We start from the raw sequence: 18,352 nt of genomic DNA, 5'->3' as shown, positions 1-18,352 counted from the left end.
TACTACATTACATAAAGATCATAGATAGATAGAAAGTTACAGATTCAATATTATGTATAAAGTATCGCGAAGTATGACGATTTCGAGGAGACGAATAGGAACGGCGGGGGGTTCTTTTTTTACTTTTTTTGTTTTTTCGACGGCAAGAGGGATTGGGTGCTGTATATGTATAGAAATAATGATAAGGGGGGTTAAACGATAAATGATAAATAACGGGCCCCCTAGATTATCACACGGGCCCATAATATACATATGTATATATATAGTTTTAATAGCGATATAGGCGAAAGTGGTAGGGGGAGGAGGTACGAACTCGTACGGCGTGACATCTTCCCCTTTCTTTGATCGGCAAAAAAATTTTTTAAAATGAAAAACAAAGAATAAAATGATTTTTCCGAGCCGTGTGTACTATACATAAATGAATATGCACGGGTAAAATAAACGCACACATACGACAACGACAACAGCAACAAGTAGACGCAATAATACATATACGTATAATTTATACAAAAGCTTGCCGTCGCGACATCGATGAGAACGTAACGATGAAACTCTGCGTATATTCAAAGTGTGAAAGGCGGAGGATTGAAAAGTCTTAGAGAAACACCATGGAAAAATAGCGATTCGGCGCGTTCTCGTCGACGTTCCAACGGCCGAGCCGCGTAACTTAAGAGTCTAAGAGGTCGGCCAGACACTCACCGGCGGTAGTGGTGGCCGGTGTAGCCTGCACGGCGCCACTAGCGTGCTGCTGTTGCTGGGGCGGAAACATCGCAGTTGGATGAAGAAACAAGGATCCGTACATCATGTTCTCGTCGGACTGCTGTTGCTGTTGTTGCTGCTGCTGCTGCTGCTGATGGTGGCCGGTGGGCGTCGTGCCGGTAACAGCCGAATTGGCGTTCGCGGCAGCGACGCTGGCCGGGAGGATGGGAGCACCGGGTGTCGGTGGCACGAGGGTGCCGTCTTCGACGGCGACCCTCACCGACTCGATGTGTCGCCTGGAGAAGACGTGCTCCTGGAGGGGGGACTTGGGCGAGTACCGGACCCCGCAGAGCCGGCACTCGTCGGGCCCCGTGGGTCCCCGATGCGGCGGCACGGCCGAACCCTCGGCTGGCAGACCTGCCGCCAAGCGAGCCTTCTTTTCCTTGGCCCTCGCGTTCTGGAACCATACCTGCAACTCGGCTTCATTAACTCGCTGATCTTTCCTCCGCTGCAAGATGGGGAATGGGGATGCTGCTCACCTGGACGACGCGCTTCGGCAGACCGATCTCGCGCCCGAGCATCTCGCACTCGGCCATCGTCGGCGTCTTGTAATCGGAAAACAATGACTTCATCACCTTCACCTGGGTCGCCGACATCTGGGTCCTGTACCGTTTTCCACCGCCACCGCCACCGCTCTGACTGCCCCCGATGTTGCCACCCCCCATTTGACCTCCGCCACCGCCGCCCCCAGCCACCCCGTGCCTCGAGCTCTGGGTGCTGGAAGCGGGACTCGCGGGGCCGCTTTCGTCGTCCAGGAATTCCGTGGTCTCGCTCATGCTGTCCTCGTCGCACATGCTGCGCTCCGAGAGGTCGGTCAGGGGTCCGCAGTCGCTGCCGCTTCTTAGATGACTCCCGTGGTGCTCGTCGAGGAGCCCGCTTAGTCCCCCAAGACTCAGTTTTACAGGCCTGCTAAGGTCGACTGGTTTGCTAAGGTCGAGGGGCGACTCACCGGTGCTGGTAGTCTGCTGGCTGCCGGTCTCTTGTTTTCCGTTACTGGTGTGGGCCTGAAGCTCGCTAATGTACCGTTTCATCGACTCCTCGTAGTACTTCTTCAGGGAAGCTTCCATCTCGGTGTTGAAGGGTGGAAAAAGCGGCGGCATCATGTTCGGCGTGCTTGGATTTGAAGGGGCCGATTCCATAGATAGTTCCTCGTCCGGTATGTTGTCGATGTTGACCTCGCCGCGCGCCACCTGATCGGCGTGCTTGCTGCTCAGGTGGGACTCGAGGGCAGATTTGACCTTGAAGAGGGCCGGACAGAAGGGACATCGCTTATTGATGACCTGACTGTGCGCCCGGAACTGGCCCTTTCTCTCGCGAGCTCGCGTGTTCTGGAACCAGACCTGAACGACACGCTTCTTCAGTCCGACCTCCCGGGCTATCGTCTCGAGCATTTTTCTCGAGGGGTTGGACTCTACCTGGTACTTCTGGTAGAGATAGTCCAGCTGCTCCGGCAGAATCGTAGTTCTCAGTCGTTTATCTTTGGGCTGTTCGGAGTGCTCGGAAGTCGCGCGACCTTCAGATCCGGTACCCTCCTCAAAGTCATCGAATTTTCTCTTCCGGTCTTGCATCATGGCTATCAGGGGATGCGGCGTTTCCGTGGTCACGCCGCTCGTTGCGTTCAGCGCCTGCTGCTGTAAAATTCCGAAGGGTGAGTCGGGCGGATAGGCAGGCGGAAAGAGTGAAGGGTTCATTATGTGAACGAGCTGATGTTCTCGCCACAATTCGAACCTCCCAAACATCAAGTTGCACTTGTCGCACTGGAAGCTCCCCTCCTTCGACTCGCCCTGCGCGATCTGCGGTTGCTGTTGCTGCGGCTGCTGAATCGGCTGGGACTGAGTCTGTTGCGGAATTTGCTGCGGAATCTGTTGGGCCTGATGATGGGGTGGCGTGGTGGTAGCTGCGAGAGGCTGTTGAAGTTGTTCCGCGAGGGCTGGAGCGTTGGGTGGATTCGCGGGGGTCGCGTTGGTAGTGGTGGTCGAGCTGCTGTTGCTGTCCTCCGAGCTGAGAACGGCCGCGACCTGGGCCGCGGCGGCCTGGGCCTGAGCGCTGCGTTTGGCGTCCTCCTCTTTGAAGCAATGGGTCTTCTGGTGTCGGATGAGCTCGTAGTACCGTTGAAACACGAGCAAGCACTTGTTGCACTGATAGTTAAGCCCAGGCGTTCTCTGGAAGCGGCCAGCGCCGTCGTCTCCGTCCCTGCCACCTGGGGTGACGGGCTCAGCGGCCGGTTGGTTTTCGTAAACCTTGCGTGCCTTCTGCCTAGCGTTCTGAAACCACACGACAATCACACGCGGACTGAGAGTAAGGAGCTTGCTGAGGTACTCGAGATCATCGTCTTTGGGGTAGGCGTTGTTCTCGAAGAACTCTTGAAGCACCTTTATCTGGTAGTCCGTGAATCTCGTGCGATTCGCCCTCTTCCCTGAACTACCGCCCGACGAATTGCTGCCGTTGCTGTTACCGCCGAACGAGTAATCCGCCGGACCTCTTCCCGGACTCAACGACCTCTGCGGCGTTAACGCCATCGCAGCCATCGCCGCGGGAACAACTCCACCGGCGCCTGGTGTTGGGCTGGCGAAATTCTGGGGAGCCAGTTTCGGCGGGAGCATCGGTGTGCTGGGGATGTTAGTCGTGGTCGTCGGCGCTAGGCTCGAGAGATCGTGGTGAAGGCCGGAGAACACCGAGCTCATGCTGAGGGCAGGCGAATGTGGTCGAGAGTGTTGGCCTCCTGAGCTGCCGGGCGAATGATGCTGCGGTTCGTCCGGATGCTGGACGTGGGATGGAGTCAATGTTGGCTGTTGTTGTTGGCAGTGAGGCGATGGTTCAGGTATTTCCTGCTTGACCTCGGGTAGCTGGGATGTCGTAATGCCAGAGGAGGGCGCAGGTGACGGCGAAGCCTGCTTGTTCGGACTCTTATCGTCGGCTGAACTGCTGCCGGAGACGCTCGAGTTCAACGGCGTGACCTTAGCCTCGCCGGTTTTCTCGTATTCCTCAAGATTCAGTGTCGTACTTGGTGGGTTGTTGAAGTTGTATGGACTGTCCTTGTTTCGCTGTCGTTCTTTGAACAGAGTGTTTCTGAACCAGTGCTTTATAACTTTCGGTGGCAAACCGCTCTGCGCTGCCATGTCAAGGATCTGCTCCTCCCCTGGCGAGTTGTTTATGTCGAAGTGAGCTCGAAGAATTTTCAACTGTTCGTCCGTTATCCGGGTCCTTGCCCGCTTCTGTGACGCGGCGGCGTTTGCCTGTAACAAAGAATAAAAAAAAAAAAACACGGAAATGTTTCAAGTCAAGTCGGCAATTGAGGGGTTGAAAAAGAAAAATCATTTCAAACTGACTCTGAGTGGTAAACTCACCGCAGCAGCCTGCTGTTGTTGCAATGCCAAGTGTTGCTTTGCTAAAATATCTGCCTGAGCATTGATCGGCGGATAACCGCTGGAAGCCCCCTCGTACGGTGGCGGAGGAAGCATAATAGGAACTAGCGGGGGCTGAAGATTCATGGCCGCGAGAGCCGGAACGTTCAAGCCCAAAGGAAGACCCATCATGCCCATCATGAGTCCGGGATACTGTTGAAGTTGTTGCTGAAGTTGGGACGCGGCCATAGCATTGAGGGCCGCTTGCATTTCCGACATTTGTTGAGCAAGCGTCATTTGAGCATGTTGCTGCTGTTGTTGTTGTTGTTGCTGCTGCTGCTGCTGCTGTTGCTGTTGTTGTTGCTGATGTTGCTGTTGCTGTTGCTGTTGCTGTTGCTGCTGCTGTGCGTGGATTTGATTAGCGGCGGGAGCAGTCGGGGTCGTCGAGTCGGTACTGGAAACTGGCGTGTTACTGAGGGCCGGTGTTGACGCAGGTGTTGTCGACGACGCCTCGGGAGTTCTGCTGGTGGACTCTTTACTCTCAATAATTTCGTCCTTCTCCTTGTCGCCACGGTGATCTTTGTCTGGACTAAGATCTTGCGGAAGACTTGACGCAGGCGTCGAGCTCCGGGGCGCCGTCGTGGTCGAGGATGAAGTGGCGGCGGTGACGACAACGGACTTCTTCTCGTACTCGCATTTGAACTGCTGCGCGTATTTTTCAAGGAATTCACGGGGTACAAGGTCTCTGTGAACCTCTTCGCAGTGAGCCTTCAGGACCCAGACGCTACTGAACTCTTTATTGCAGTGCTGGCATGTGCTGCGAGTCAACTCGGGTATCGGTTCCTCGTCACCCGGTTCCTCGCCTTCCTCTTCCCGCTCCTGAGCAGCTTGCGCAGCCAAGGCCTGCTTTTGCTGTTCCTGTTTCTGTTGCTCCTGTTGAGCCTGAAGCGCGGCCGCCGCCTCCTCTTCCTTTCGTTGGCGTCTTTGGTGATTTTCGTTGAACTGCATCACGAGGTCGAAGCCGAAGCTTTCTAGTAGATGTTTGTACATTTGTGAAGTCTTGTGTCTCGGTTGGGATAAAATGTCTTGAGCGATTGGTGCCACAGATTGTTGGGGTTGCTGCTGTTGTTGCACGTGCTGCGGGCCCGGGGTCGTCGTTATCGGTGGTGGTGATTTCGCGCTACCGGATGAAACGATTTGCTGGGAGGCGGCCAGCTGTTGAAACAGCGCCAGAGGATTATTGAATATGCAGTAGAGCTGCTGGTGGGTGGCGAGTTGTTCCTGACTAACGAACAACGCGCTACACCGTGGGCAGGACAGCATGTTCCCGTTATTGCTATTACTGTTGGCGTTCGCCGTCAAATTTCCAGTGTTGCACGGCGGGCTGTTGGGACTCGTGGGAGACGGTTGCTCGATCAACGGTCGTCCGAGATCAAGCTGACCGCTAGCCGCGAGATCGGGAAGCTTGCTGGCTCTGGTCTGATGAAGAACGCTCCTCATGTGAATGTCGAGGGTACTTCCCTGGGAGTAGGCGACTTTGCAGATGTTGCACTTGTAGGGTTTCTTATCCTGGTCCTGCTGCAATTCCGGGGACTCGGTGGGACTGGCGGGTGGCACGACGGATATCAGGGTGTTGTTATTGCCTTGTTCCTGCATGGCGCGTTTCAGTTTGTGAAGATGACTTACGCTGTTGTAATGAACTAGGAGAATGTTTTTTTGCGTGAAACTCTCCTTACACACGTCACACTTGTAGGGTCTGTTAGGATCAAGGTACTTCTCCATCGGGTATGACATTTTTTCTCCTTTTCTGTGAAGCAGGGTCTTGTTATGGCCTGTGAGATAACTTTGGCGTGTGAATGCTACTTTGCACCGATGGCACTTGAACTTACGTCCGGGATCGTGATACGAGTCTTCAGCAACGGGCTGGCTGTTCAAATAATCCTCCAGAAGTCTCTGCTCCTTGTGAAGCGGCGATGAGTCGCTAGCATCGCTCTCCTCCTCGTCACCTCTAACGCAGTCTTCGTCGCCGGTTTGCTCGCCCATAATGGCTTGTCTCTTAAGCGCCTCCTCAGTCAGTGCCTGAAGCAGAGGGTGAGCGTGCAGCAGGCTCTGTTTGTACTGGGCAAGCTCGTCCTCGTGAAGGTCAGCATGAGCGGCTTCGAGGTGACGCTGAAGCGCCTGAACCGATCGAAACGAACGCCCGCACAAGGCGCACTTGGTCGCGTCTCGTATCGCGTGGTACTGCGAATGCTGCTGGAGTTTTTCTAGGGTTTTAAACGCGAGACTGCACTGCCCGCACCTGTACTTGTACACGTGTTTCTCGCTCACAGCTAGAGTCGGCGTTGTGGCGGGGTGAGCTTCCCGGTGATGTTGCTGCAGCTCTTCCAGAGAGCGGCAGATCCTTCCGCACACGTTGCACCTCGCGATTTCCTCGACCTCGTCGCCACCGCCGCGTTCGCCAACTTCCTCTTCCGGCTGCTGGTGCGGTTGCTGCAGTCTAGTCACGGTAGTCGGTGACGTCGGCGTCGCCGCGGGAGTCGACGTGCTTCTTGGATTGTTGTTCAACCAGTGACTCTGGTCCACTAAGAGCAGAAGCCTCTGAAGGCCGTCGGCGTTCACCGAGTGTATCTGCATCACGTGTCTCTCGAGCGCTGATCGCTCTTTGAAGCCATCTTGGCAAAGGGGACAAAGCAAATCTTGAACGGACTCTTCCTTCACGCCGTCCGACTTCTCTTCGGAGTCTTGAACGTGGGCCACTTGGAGGTGCTGCCTCAGTTCGTCCCTTGAGGTCGGTTGGTACGTGCAGTAAGGGCAGCAGATTTCCTCCTGCTCGGTGTCCGCCTCCTGATCGGCGTCCTGGTCTACGTCCGGTTCCTGCTTCACTTCGCTCCCGCAGTCACTGCCCTCCTCTCGCCGCTCTGCAACAATAAGATACACATTTTGCTCGTGATGCTACGTTATATCTGGGACGGATGCGAGTGATTCTGTCTGTATGTGTTTGTGTTTCCGTGAGTGAATGAGCACGGATATTCTCGATCGCCTACGGGTGTTGGTAGCTCGGTTATTTCGCTGGAGACGGTCCAGGTCACGGTTATTGATACCGGCCCCGTTACTATGGATTTCTAAAGAAGCGTTTCGTTTAATTATGCTCCCGTTTTAATTAAAAAGAAAATCAATAGGTGCTGGACCGCGGTTATAATATACCAAATCGGTGACGCAAAACTAACGTGCGCCTGTCTGTGTGTGCAGGTATGTGCCTCTCTTCCCAGTGGGGAAATCCGGTTTCTTTTTTACGATCGTTATTACGCCTGAATTTTGATCGCCTTAATTGATGAAAATTGTAATTACTTTTCGGTTCTTCTTCTATATTACATTCTCTATCAATTGTTTTCTTATTTTGTTTTTAGGAATAACCGATTCCCGTGATCGGCGATCCCTGCGCGTGTGTGTGTTTTCGTGTGCGTACGTGCGGAATATACGGTACCATGGATCATAAAGGCCTACAAACAACGCGTTGGACGCATGTGTTGTAGGCGTGCGTTTAAAACTTGTGCATGATACGTACGCCGCCGCGCCGCGCCGGGTGCTGCGCCAAGCACCCGAGACGAGCGGATGGGCCACGGGCTATATACGATTAATAAATTTCTATGGAGTAACACGACCGATAAGTTATTCCACAGGACGTTAACTGGTCACAGGTATTACAAAGTTCGGGGTGAAAGTATGGAATTAAAGAGAATTGAAAATTGAGCCGGAGGCAGCCAGTCGGCCGGCCGGCGTGGCGCGCAGATGGATGCACGGTAAACCGCGGGTCCAAAGTGCCAATAATAAAAGTTAAATTATAGATCAATGATACAAAAAATAACTAATGACCATTTCCGTGAAAAAATTTCGACTCGCGGCGCGGCGTTTACGCATTGTCCGAAACCGCATCCCATCGGGCAGCGTCAGTTGCTCAGAGTCGCGAGCGCGTGCGTATCGTTCGGTTTCGGTGGCGTGCGTACACATGCATGCAGTGTGCATATGTACACGCACAGTTTCGGCACGCAGCTCCCCCCCTGCCTCTGTCGCACACATGCAACCCCCTTAGCCATGGGCTCGTACAGGTGGCGTGTGCGCTCACGAAGTGAAGAGAGACTCGACAGGCGTAGATTGTAGAACCCCGGTGAGAGTGGGCACCATATGTCACGAAATTACTATCATTCCGAGATAATTGCGAGATAATCGATCAGAGTATTCGACATTTATCTCTCAGAAGCCGCGTGGAGTTACAGAGAGAGAACGGGAATGCTCGTCGCGACGTTGCTGTACACCTACCTATAAAACGAGCGACATGCGCTGATTTTAACCAAACCGAACGGGTACCGCTAATTACGCTAATGATTGTTGCTAATTACTGGGTACACGCTGAAAGTTTCTCGCAAGTGCGTGTCGTTTACAAGGCCAGCCAGCTAACACCGAGAGAGAGAGAGAGAGAGAGAGAGATACGGCAGCTGACGGATAGATGGATAGATAGAGAAGAAAAAAAAATATATTTTCTAAATGGCGAAGGTTTAAATTCCATGTACAAATAATAATTAACTCTACACCAGCGAATATATATACACATACTATAGGCATACGGCAAAGTTAGCGCATGATATGCCACGTATGCAAAAGCTGGTTATTCCCTAGATGAATAAATACAGGGATTGTAATCGTCGAAAGAGGCGGATTTTTTTCGAAGTCGAATTTAATTCTTCGGACAAGAGAGTTTTTTTTCGCCCGTTCGTTCGTAAGCTCCTCATGATTGACGGAAGTGTATTTTCTCATCATTTACAAGGACTCACCGTTAGTAGCGTTTGGAGCTGTCGGTGTCGACGGTGCGGTGGGACTGGGCTGTTGTGCCGGGGGTACATCCGGGTCAGGCACGACCTGGAATACGTCGCCGATGTCGGTGTGCGGTGCTTCGGATCCCTGAACGCCGCTCCTCCTGTGAAGCTGGTGGAGCTGTTCCATCTGAAGATGCCTGAGCGACCTGACGTGCTGAAGAAGCGGCAGTCGATGCCTGGCGCTGAACCCGCAGAGAGCGCAGTGATACAGCTTACCGGGTGACGGGGTGTTGGCGCTGGCGTCAATGAGGTGTCGAAGAAGAAGAACCGCTGCCTCGTGCCTCGGAGACGCGGCGTGAAGGGCGAGTTTGTGGGCACTGTTCGTGTAATAATCGCAGGCGTGACACCGGAGCTGAGCAGCACCGGTCGGCGAAGCCATTCCGTACTTCAGTTTCCACTCGTTTCTGGGTCCGCCCTCTTTCACGTGGTTCACGTGCTGCAGCCGCTGAAGATGCTTGTCGGTCTTGCAGTGCAGCTGGAAGTTCGCTTTGAGATTTGTCTTGTAGGAACATAGTTTGCAGACGAAATGCCCGGCTACCAATGCCAGGATCTCGCCCTCTCTGGTCCGCGTTCTGTCAGCGGCAAGGTGATGACCCAGGGCCTCGAGCGAGTCGGTTGCGAAGCTGTTACAGACGCAACAGTGGTAGAGGTGGGCCGGGTCGGGGTCTGCGGGCTCCGGCGGCGGCTCCATGCTGTCTGGTGAGAGGCCGACGTCACTGGCCAAGTTGCCCATCGCTCCCATCCCGGTCATACCACCCATGAGGTCGGGCGGAAGCTGGGGCGGAAGTTGGCCCCCGGTCATCATCTGTATAAGAAGAGCCTGGTTGTAGGCCATGTCAGCCAGAGCCGCCTCGGCATGTTGGGGTTTGTCGAGTCCCCCGAGATGCAGAAGCTGCTCGAGCTGCTGCTGGTGTTGCTGTTGTTGCTGCTGATGGTGGTGCTGCTGTGCTTGTTGCTGATGGTGCGACTGAAGCGCCGACAGGGTTTGCATGTGCTTAACGTTTTGCTGCAGTACCAGCATGTTGTGCGTGTGCTTTTCGCTCGTCATGTGTATCCGGAGATTCCTTGCTACGTTTGTCTCGTAATTGCAAACGTCGCAGCGAAAGGTCGGCTTAGGCTTTCCCTGCTGACTGGTCTGGCTTGTTAGGTGAGGACTGTGATTTTGCTGATGATGGGGACTCCGCGTGGGCATCGGTGCATCCTGAGAGGACGAAGGGTTGCTGGTGCTAGATCCACCGCCGCCCTGCTGAAGCTCCTGCATATTGTTGAGGTGTTTGTCGCTCTGCATGTGAATGCTCAGATTTCCCTTCGTCGTCGTCGAATAGTTGCACACCTCGCACCTGTACGGCTTGTAGCCGCAGGTGTAGGTCTCACCGCGTGCTAACCGTGGATGAGGCTGGCCGGCGATGCAGTATATGCAGGAGGTCTCGCTCTCCGGGTGTTTCTCCTTCATGTGAATCTCGAGCGTCTCCTGGTACTTGTAGTGCCAATTGCACTTCGGGCATTTCAGCGTCTTGCACGAATTACGACTGTGAATTCCAGCGAGGGGACCGCCGGGTCCGGCCAGGCGACTACTTGCTAAAATAAGCTCACATTTCGGGCACTCAACGCCGCTCGGTCGTCCCTGCATGTGCTCCGGACATACGCCGATCGTCGTTCCGGTAAGAAAGTTCGGGGGCTGCTGGGTCAGGGCCGCGTACGACGACGGCGAGCCCTTCGTACTCGGCGGGGGCGACGCGTAATGGAGGGCGTTCGTCGGATCGGCGTTCTTCGCCCACGCAGCCGCGCTCACCTGGGCTCCGCTCCACTGGGGGTGCTGGCCCTGGGTCTGTGAGGTCTGCTGCTGACTTTGCTGATGGTTGTAGACGAGGGGGTGACTCGTGTGGGAGGTAGGTGTCGTGGGGGTACTCGGCGACGGCCTCTGCTGCTGGGGTTGCTGGGGGCTGCTGGGCACCCCGGGCGTGGTGGCTGGCGTGCTGGTCGTCGTCGGTGGTTCGTGCTCGTTCGCCGAGTCGACGCGCGGCTGCTGCTGGCCCTGAGACTGATTGGGCGACGACTGAGACGAGCACGTGGAGTTCGTTACGGGCTCGAGGAAGCTGACGAGCGGCTGCTTGCCGCGACCGACCCCTTGGATGATGGCCGAGGCCGTCGAGTGCGAAAGCACCTGCCGCTCGTCCTCCATCAGAGTTAGCTGATGCTCGCCCTGAGCGTGCGCGACGAAGCTCTTCGCGTATCCGAAGCTGAGCTTGCAGATGAAACACATGAGGATCGGCTTGACGGGGACCGAAGCGGCGGGAGAAGGGGGCGCCGCGATTGGGGGCGGAGGTTGCTTGCCGCCCTCGGCGCTCCGGTAGCTGATTACCCTGTAGCTGTGCATGACCGGGAGATCGGGGTTCTGCTGCTGTTGCAGCGACGATGATCGCTGCTGTTGCTGCTGCTGCTGATGTTGCTGCTGCTGGTAGGCCTGGTGCGCGTAAAGTCGGGACACGTAGTAGGCGCTGGCTATCTGCGGAAATACCAGGGAATGCGGCACCGACACACCGCGTCCGTCGACTATGCAACCGTCGGGTAGAGAATGCGAGTCATCCTCGCTGAGCTCGCTCTCACCCTCGATAATGTAGGCCGATCCGTCGGGGTTGTAGACGATTTTACCGTCAAACTTTTCTACGTCACCCCCCGTCGGACTTGGACTGGGACTGGGGCCCTGCTGCGACTGCGATTGCTGTTGTTGTTGTTGTTGCTGCTGCTGCTGCTGGCCGGTGATCGCGGTCGTCGTCATCGCGCTCGTGGCGCTCGTGTCAACGACGATCGGCGTCGGCGTCGGTATCGCGTCGCGGTTGCAGGGCTCCGTCCCCGACGGCGGACTCGCCGTCCTGGGGTGGTGGGGCTGGTGGAGAGCGGCCCCCGCCGCCGGAGGGGACCCGCCCCCACGGCCGCCCTCCTCCTCAGGGCTCATCTCCGGCTTCTCCTGCGCGTAGGAGGAATTTTGAAAGGCGCCACCGGCGCCGGTCACCCCCTGCAAGTGGTGCTGATGCTGGGCTGCAACCAGCTGCTGGTAGAGCTGCTGATGCTGGCCGATAACGCCGGGCGAGGAGGAGTGCGGCTGCGGCTGCTGTTGCTGGAGCTGGGAGGGAGGAATGTTGTGGTGTTGAAGGTGGTACTGGGGAGGATGGGGCTCACTGGAGGGCATCACCCCGAGCGGCGCGCGCCAGCCTCACATCACCCGCGGCCTCTGCGCCTGCGCCCTCCTCGGCGTAGATCCTTCGCAGGGTATCACTACTCTCGATTCGTTAGCGCCGCTGCGACCGCCGCCTGCGCTTCCACTCGTCCGACGCCCGTCCTCTTCCCCGGCGGTCCTCCTCGCCTCCTCGTCGCCTCTAATTCTCGTCCTGCCCCCGCCTTCGCTCGACGACGCTGCTTCTGTTGCTGCGACTGCTGCTACCCCGACACAACCCCAGGTCTCACCTGAAACAGTCGAAAAACACCGATTCCTTACTGATTCTAGATCCTCCTGCCGGCCACCTGTCTCCTCTACACGCCGTTAATACGGAACGAGTAACGATACGAAAATTCGTCATCGGGACGCGGGAACAAGGATCAAAAGGGTTTGTAATCTGGGGCAAATAGAGATAACGCCAAGAGACCGCAAGCTGCGTACACTCACGCGGTGACCCGACGTCGTCGTCGTCGCGATCGAAGAGGAACAAGGTTTCCACTGTCCCGGGCACCCGGGTTACGAAAAGCCGTTACAACCCGAGCCAGGCGAGCACCCGGCTCTGTTTGCGGCCCATCAACCAGACTTATCTATCGATTGGCTGTATCCTCCTCGTGTCGGCGCGAAAGCAAAATAGAGGCGATACTAAACCATTACGAATCCACGTGTACACGAAACGCGCGGTTGTGGCAACTCCACAATGCGCGTCCTGTTCTCCGTCCGATCGGAAACCGCGTATGTATCCCGATTCGATTTTCAATTTGACGCCGGGTCCCGGGGGGATTCCAGTCCGCGTCGATCCGCGATGATTTCATAATTGCCCGCCTTCTCTCAATTATGCACGCTGCCCGGTACGTTTCCCGGGACGTGCATTAACCGCGATCCCGGGGCCCGAGGAACGCGAGGAATCTAACGGGCGTGCGGGGATAAATACATGGGGGAGGACGACGCCGTGACGGCCCGGGGCCCGGGCCCCGTTTCCCGCTCCACCCCGTCCCGATGTAGGTATCCCTCCTGCACCGTCGTGCAACCGAGTGCATTACCGCCCGCCAACCGAGGAGACCCTAGAACTGCCTCGAGAGAGATTCTCCGCGGTTTATAGCTTGTGCGCTCCGCTATCTCTGCCTATCCCTACGCGGCCGGTCCCCGTAATCCGGACCCCGAGCTATCCTACCTCCATCTACGCCAGATTATACCCACTTTATAATGCCCCGTTTCAACGAAGCGAGCGAACAGAGCCGAGCTCCTCGGCTCCTTATTCTCCGCAAAACTGACGTTTCGCATGCTAATTCCTCGTAACAACCGTAGGCGTCGCAACAACGACGAAGACGATCAAGACGAAAACTGCGGACGGACTTGGCCGAAACGCGGACACAAAGAAAATCCTGAAAAATCTCGGTATATTGCGATACCCGGGTTTCGTTGGAACACCGTGTTATAATAATACGCGGGGCTGCAGGCGTATTTTCGATGTTTGTCTGGGCGTCGAACGACGCTACGAGCGGGACATCTGCCGAGTATCCCTGGACCCGACCACCCGGGGCCCTACGGGCCTCGGAGCGAAGGCCCACCTGGCCGACGAGACGACGAAGCTGCATCGAAAAGTCTCGGCTTTCGCATTTCTGGCAACAATTTATTATACCTGGATCTCTGTGATCCGCACTGACGAGTGTTGAAAACGTTTTCTTTCTCGATTCGCGTGCGATGTACGTCCGTAAGAGCGTTTCAATGGATCTTGATATTTCATTACGCCTAGACTTACACCCGCAACTTGGAAAGGCTGCGGAGGTGTGAGGGACGGCAATTAAGAGATAAGATCTTAATTGCTAGACCGCGGCGTTCCAATTTGATGTTTGCGTTTCTGACGCAGCCGTGATCAGCCGGAGGTAACAGCTGCCACCACGCCGACTTGGCGAAGGTAAAATTCTTTGCAAAAAAGGGATTTCCAACAACTCGGAAGGAATATATCGTACACGTACTGCGTACACAGAGCACAATTCGAGCTTTCACTTGCGCCCAAAAGGAAGTACCGATCCGACGACAACAATGCAACGCAGCGTTGTAACGAAAAGTATCGAAAGTGCGACGCGAGCCTGTAAAATACGCAGGTGTTTGACGTTACGCGGAAGTTCGGAAATAAAGGGAGATGTTCCGGCGCGCATTGGCGCAACGAGTGATTACATCCACTCTCGAATGGGTTGAGAAAAACGAAAAGTAACGAAACGAAGGGTATAATAAGGCCCTCCTCTTTCCGCGTGGTCCCATTGTCCGCGGCATACAGCCTGACCGGAAACCGATCTTCTTCGCCTTCGATGTTCCACCTCGCACGCGGCCAAATTCCATTCCATTACTCGAACTCGTCGTTAAAAATTTCGGCGCACGCAATCCCGAAATGCGGGAAATAAGGGCCGCGATGATCTCTGCACTCGTGTCAGGCTATGTGAAAGACCGGCGCTCCGCAGTTGGTCCAGCGGTACGGGGCGCTTGTTTGCCGCCTCGTAACTCTTCGTGCGCAACGTGGCACGGCTATTATTGTTATTGCTGCCGTTGTTATTATCATTGTTGCCGTTACACCTCTCGACGGCTTTCTACTTAATATACACGGCTATCCACGGCTATCCACACCTTGACCGCCGCCCGTTCCCTTCGTTACAACCACGCCGGCTTTGAGCCTTCGACTCTACCAACCTACTATAATACCTACAATGCACGCCCCCCGGGGCAACTTGCGCACACGCGCTAACGCACGGTCTGCGGCAGACTTCCCGCCACCGCGGGTCAAACTAATTAGTCCTTCAACTGCGTTAGAACTCCGCGAAGGGGGTTTTATACCCGGGTGATTTGAATTTGACGGATCGATCGATAAGGTTTTGCGGATTCTCAAATAACGTCGAGACACCGAGACTATCTCGTTGACAAGTATTCGAAATCGGATGACGTTCTTAATTTTCGACGGGCAATGACGGCAGTAATTTGTTAGGTAGCGCACACAATTATCGCATCAATTACACTGATCGTCAGTAAAGACAGAGAGATAGTTTAAATTCTGATATCTTTAATCAAATATCGATATCTTAAAGATCGGTATACATAAATCCACTTTACGATCATATACTCGAGGTTCGAAGATTGTTGATCAACGGTGTGAATTTGATAGATTGCGGTATTGATCCTTGGATCATTTGTTAGTATACATTGTAGGCATGTTACGAACGGACCGTGCGCGGATGGTCAAGAATAAAGAATACCGATACATAGAAGAAGATGAAGAAGAAGAAGGAGAAAGAAAACGATGCGCGGGGGGATAAATATGAGAGGCATGCGTGTGCGAGATGAGCCTTTCTCACGGTGCATTGGGATGAAATTATAAGGGAATGAGTTAAACTTGGTCCGAAGAGCCAAGAGGAGGGGAAGGAGCGAGGGAGGGGGGGAATGCTCGCCGCGAGGAGCGGCTCTGAGGTGCGGCGGCTCGGAGGGCAAAGGGGGGGCAGGGGGAGGGGGGGAGGCAGAAATCATACTTAATTGATATCACAAAGAGGGCCAGGCGAGTTCCTCTCGTAGAGCCTCTGGCAGGCCGCTGCAGCGCCATGCTTCAAGTCCACCGAACCTATAACGTCGTAATCACTCGCTCTCTCGGGTTAAACGCCTCGCCTTGAGGATATGCCTACCTGCCAGGCTGCCTTCGTACCTTTTGTCGAGGCAGCAGCACACGTTACGTTAATTACTTAGCGACTTTGCGCGGAGAGTACCGCGTGCGTGTACGTAAGGATGATAAGGGGGGCGACGACGGTGGTGGCGGGAGGGAGGGAGGGAAGCGAATACCCGCAAAAGAGATACTCGCAGTCGGCTTTCCACCTACGTCGAAATACCCGCGTCCCCGCCGCGGTGTGACCGCGAGTCACGGAGTACTTCGTCATTGGTCCCGGGATGGCAATTTACCGGTAATGACGAGGACATGCTAGACCGGCTGTAAGTATTTAGTACCCCGCCCTACGGCAATACGGTGAACGCGATACTAGTTATAAAGTTGATAGCTGCGGTCCGCGTATGTCTGCATGCGCGTGCAGGTTGTTCCGTAGTCAACTGCGCTTTGGGATTTCTCTTCGCGAAGCAGTTATGGGGGAGGAGTATACGCAAATGAGCAAAGGTTAGCCGGACTTTGTCGGTTTAAAATTGTAGTAATATCAAAGTACGACCGCCCAACCATCGTTCGTTTCTACATTTACTGTCATTTCAGTAATAAATTGAATGCCTACTGCACTAGATATATCTCGATGATACTTTGCTTATTATTTGCTGTAAAATCTACTGTATCATAAATATAGAAGCGATAGATGACAGTAACCGTAACTGATCAAGTGTTTCGAATCATTAGCTAAATGCGTTTATGTTCCATAAAACTTCCTCATTACCCGCACCGTCTGTTATACCGAGTACAATATAAACCCACAGAGTTTTTTTTTCCGCAGTGTGTACAAATCTCGCCAGGTATATACTTTTCAGTTAAATCAATACAAAATAATTGTGACTAAACATTTCTTCAAGCTCACTCACCGGCATACATAACACTTGCCCGTGAGGTTCTGAACTGTATAAAAGAAGAGCGTAGGCAGGTTGTAAGGTACATAAAAAACGGGTTTGCTCCGAGTCTGACTAGGATACACATTCGGCGTTTCCCTCCCTTCCCCTGAACTTTCTTCTCTTTCTTACTACTCGAAGTTAGTCGCGTCACTTCTCTTCGTCAACACTGTAGTGGGCACGGTATAATGAATAAAAATCGTAGAGGTGATTTGTCGCGCGCTTAATCATTCCCGTGAATCAGGGATCGGGTAATTTGGAGCGCTCATGCCGTTCGGTATATAATGACCGCTGTTTGTACCATATATTTTTTTCATACCAATTCACTTCCACCGCCTTTAACGATTTACACATGTACCCTGTTCGTCGCGGCGCGTTAACCGACCGTTAATTAATAATAATTACTTTGGTCCATCGGAGAGGAGCCCTCGCGTTCGAAGATCGTTACGCTGCGGCCAGTAACGCGCCGATAGGTCGTTCACATTCGTAGGATACCGAGTCTCCGCAATTAATCTCCCAAAAAAAAAAAAACACTAACGAACGTCTAATTTTTCATCTTGCTAAAATTTTTCGAAAAATCATTCACGATTCGGTGATAAAAGATTTGGTCCCGAGGCACACACCTTACGTTTGGGATTAAAGAAAAAAGAAACAGGCACTCCGGGCTTCATTTGTGTCCATTACGTCGTTGTTCCCCTTTCTCACGTCCCTTTTTCGGCCTGTTTTTTTCCCCTTCTTCTATACTTTTTTTTCCAACCAAGCGGCTAGCTAAACCATTCGAGATAGTTCTAGCTTCACGGGGGTTAGCAGCGAGTGGGTTGGAGGGTACCTAATGACAAAATCAATGCGACATAATTAGAAATGGCGGCTAACCGCCTCCACCCCAACGTCCGTCCAACGATGGCCACGAGTGGCGCATACGGCGTGGGCGAAGTCACGGGGTGGCCGAGCCGAGAATTATTGTAAAAACATTTCTTAATCGGATCGATACCCGGGGTCGCGTTCACCTGAGGAAACAACTCGATGTGGACAGCAGGTAAGTGCCGAGGGCGTTTCGCCGAGTGCAAGTTCTGCACCGCGAGTGCAGTTAGACAGGCTCATTAGCTCGATACTTGGCAAACAGTCCTTGTTTTACGACAGCCAACGTTCCGAAGACTAGGCAAGGTACGTGTCTCGTCACATACCGACCCTAGTTTCAACGCGCGTGAAACCCACTCCGCCCACCCTTAATAGCTTGGCAATTAATCAAAAGTGAGAAACAAGACAGGGTTAAACCAATTTTCGACAGAATAAGTCAGTTACCAAAGTAGAGGGGGGGGGGGGGGGGGGGGCTTAATTTCTGTACTAATGGTGATGTCATTCAGAACCCGCGTCAACGGTCAAGCTCGAAGTGTTCGGAAGACGCTTGATCCTTTTACTTGACCGACGTTTTCTTCTTAAAATTAGCTTGTTATAGGAGTCACGAAAATTCTTATGAACATGAGTACGGCGACGTTACATTGCAAGTGGTCTTTCGCTTACACCGAGTGAGTTAACCGTTCTAATTACGTCGACCAATCATCGTTCGAAATACAGTCACCCTGACC

The 18,352-nt window shown here is 53.9% G+C and overlaps 1 protein-coding gene across 5 annotated transcripts in view; it reads right to left on the bottom strand.

Moving 5' to 3' along the window:
• LOC124300045 (zinc finger homeobox protein 3) overlaps positions 1-18,352 on the bottom strand; it is a 207,356-nt gene that overhangs the window by 63,548 nt on the left and 125,456 nt on the right. For all 5 annotated transcript variants that reach the window (XM_046753666.1, XM_046753664.1, XM_046753663.1 and 2 more), the window contains 4 exons: positions 8,933-12,439; positions 4,107-7,021; positions 1,239-3,995; positions 700-1,168 (listed from right to left, as the gene is read on the bottom strand). In XM_046753666.1, coding sequence (XP_046609622.1) covers positions 700-1,168; positions 1,239-3,995; positions 4,107-7,021; positions 8,933-12,164 — 9,373 coding nt within the window. In that variant the 5' untranslated portion in view covers positions 12,165-12,439. The remainder of the gene's footprint in view (positions 1-699; positions 1,169-1,238; positions 3,996-4,106; positions 7,022-8,932; positions 12,440-18,352) is intronic.

Source organism: Neodiprion virginianus, chromosome 3 (genome assembly GCF_021901495.1).
Source record: "Neodiprion virginianus isolate iyNeoVirg1 chromosome 3, iyNeoVirg1.1, whole genome shotgun sequence".
Lineage (NCBI taxonomy): Eukaryota > Metazoa > Arthropoda > Insecta > Hymenoptera > Diprionidae > Neodiprion > Neodiprion virginianus.
Note: the sequence above shows the minus strand (reverse complement) of the source record. Positions and strands in the feature narration are given on the sequence as shown.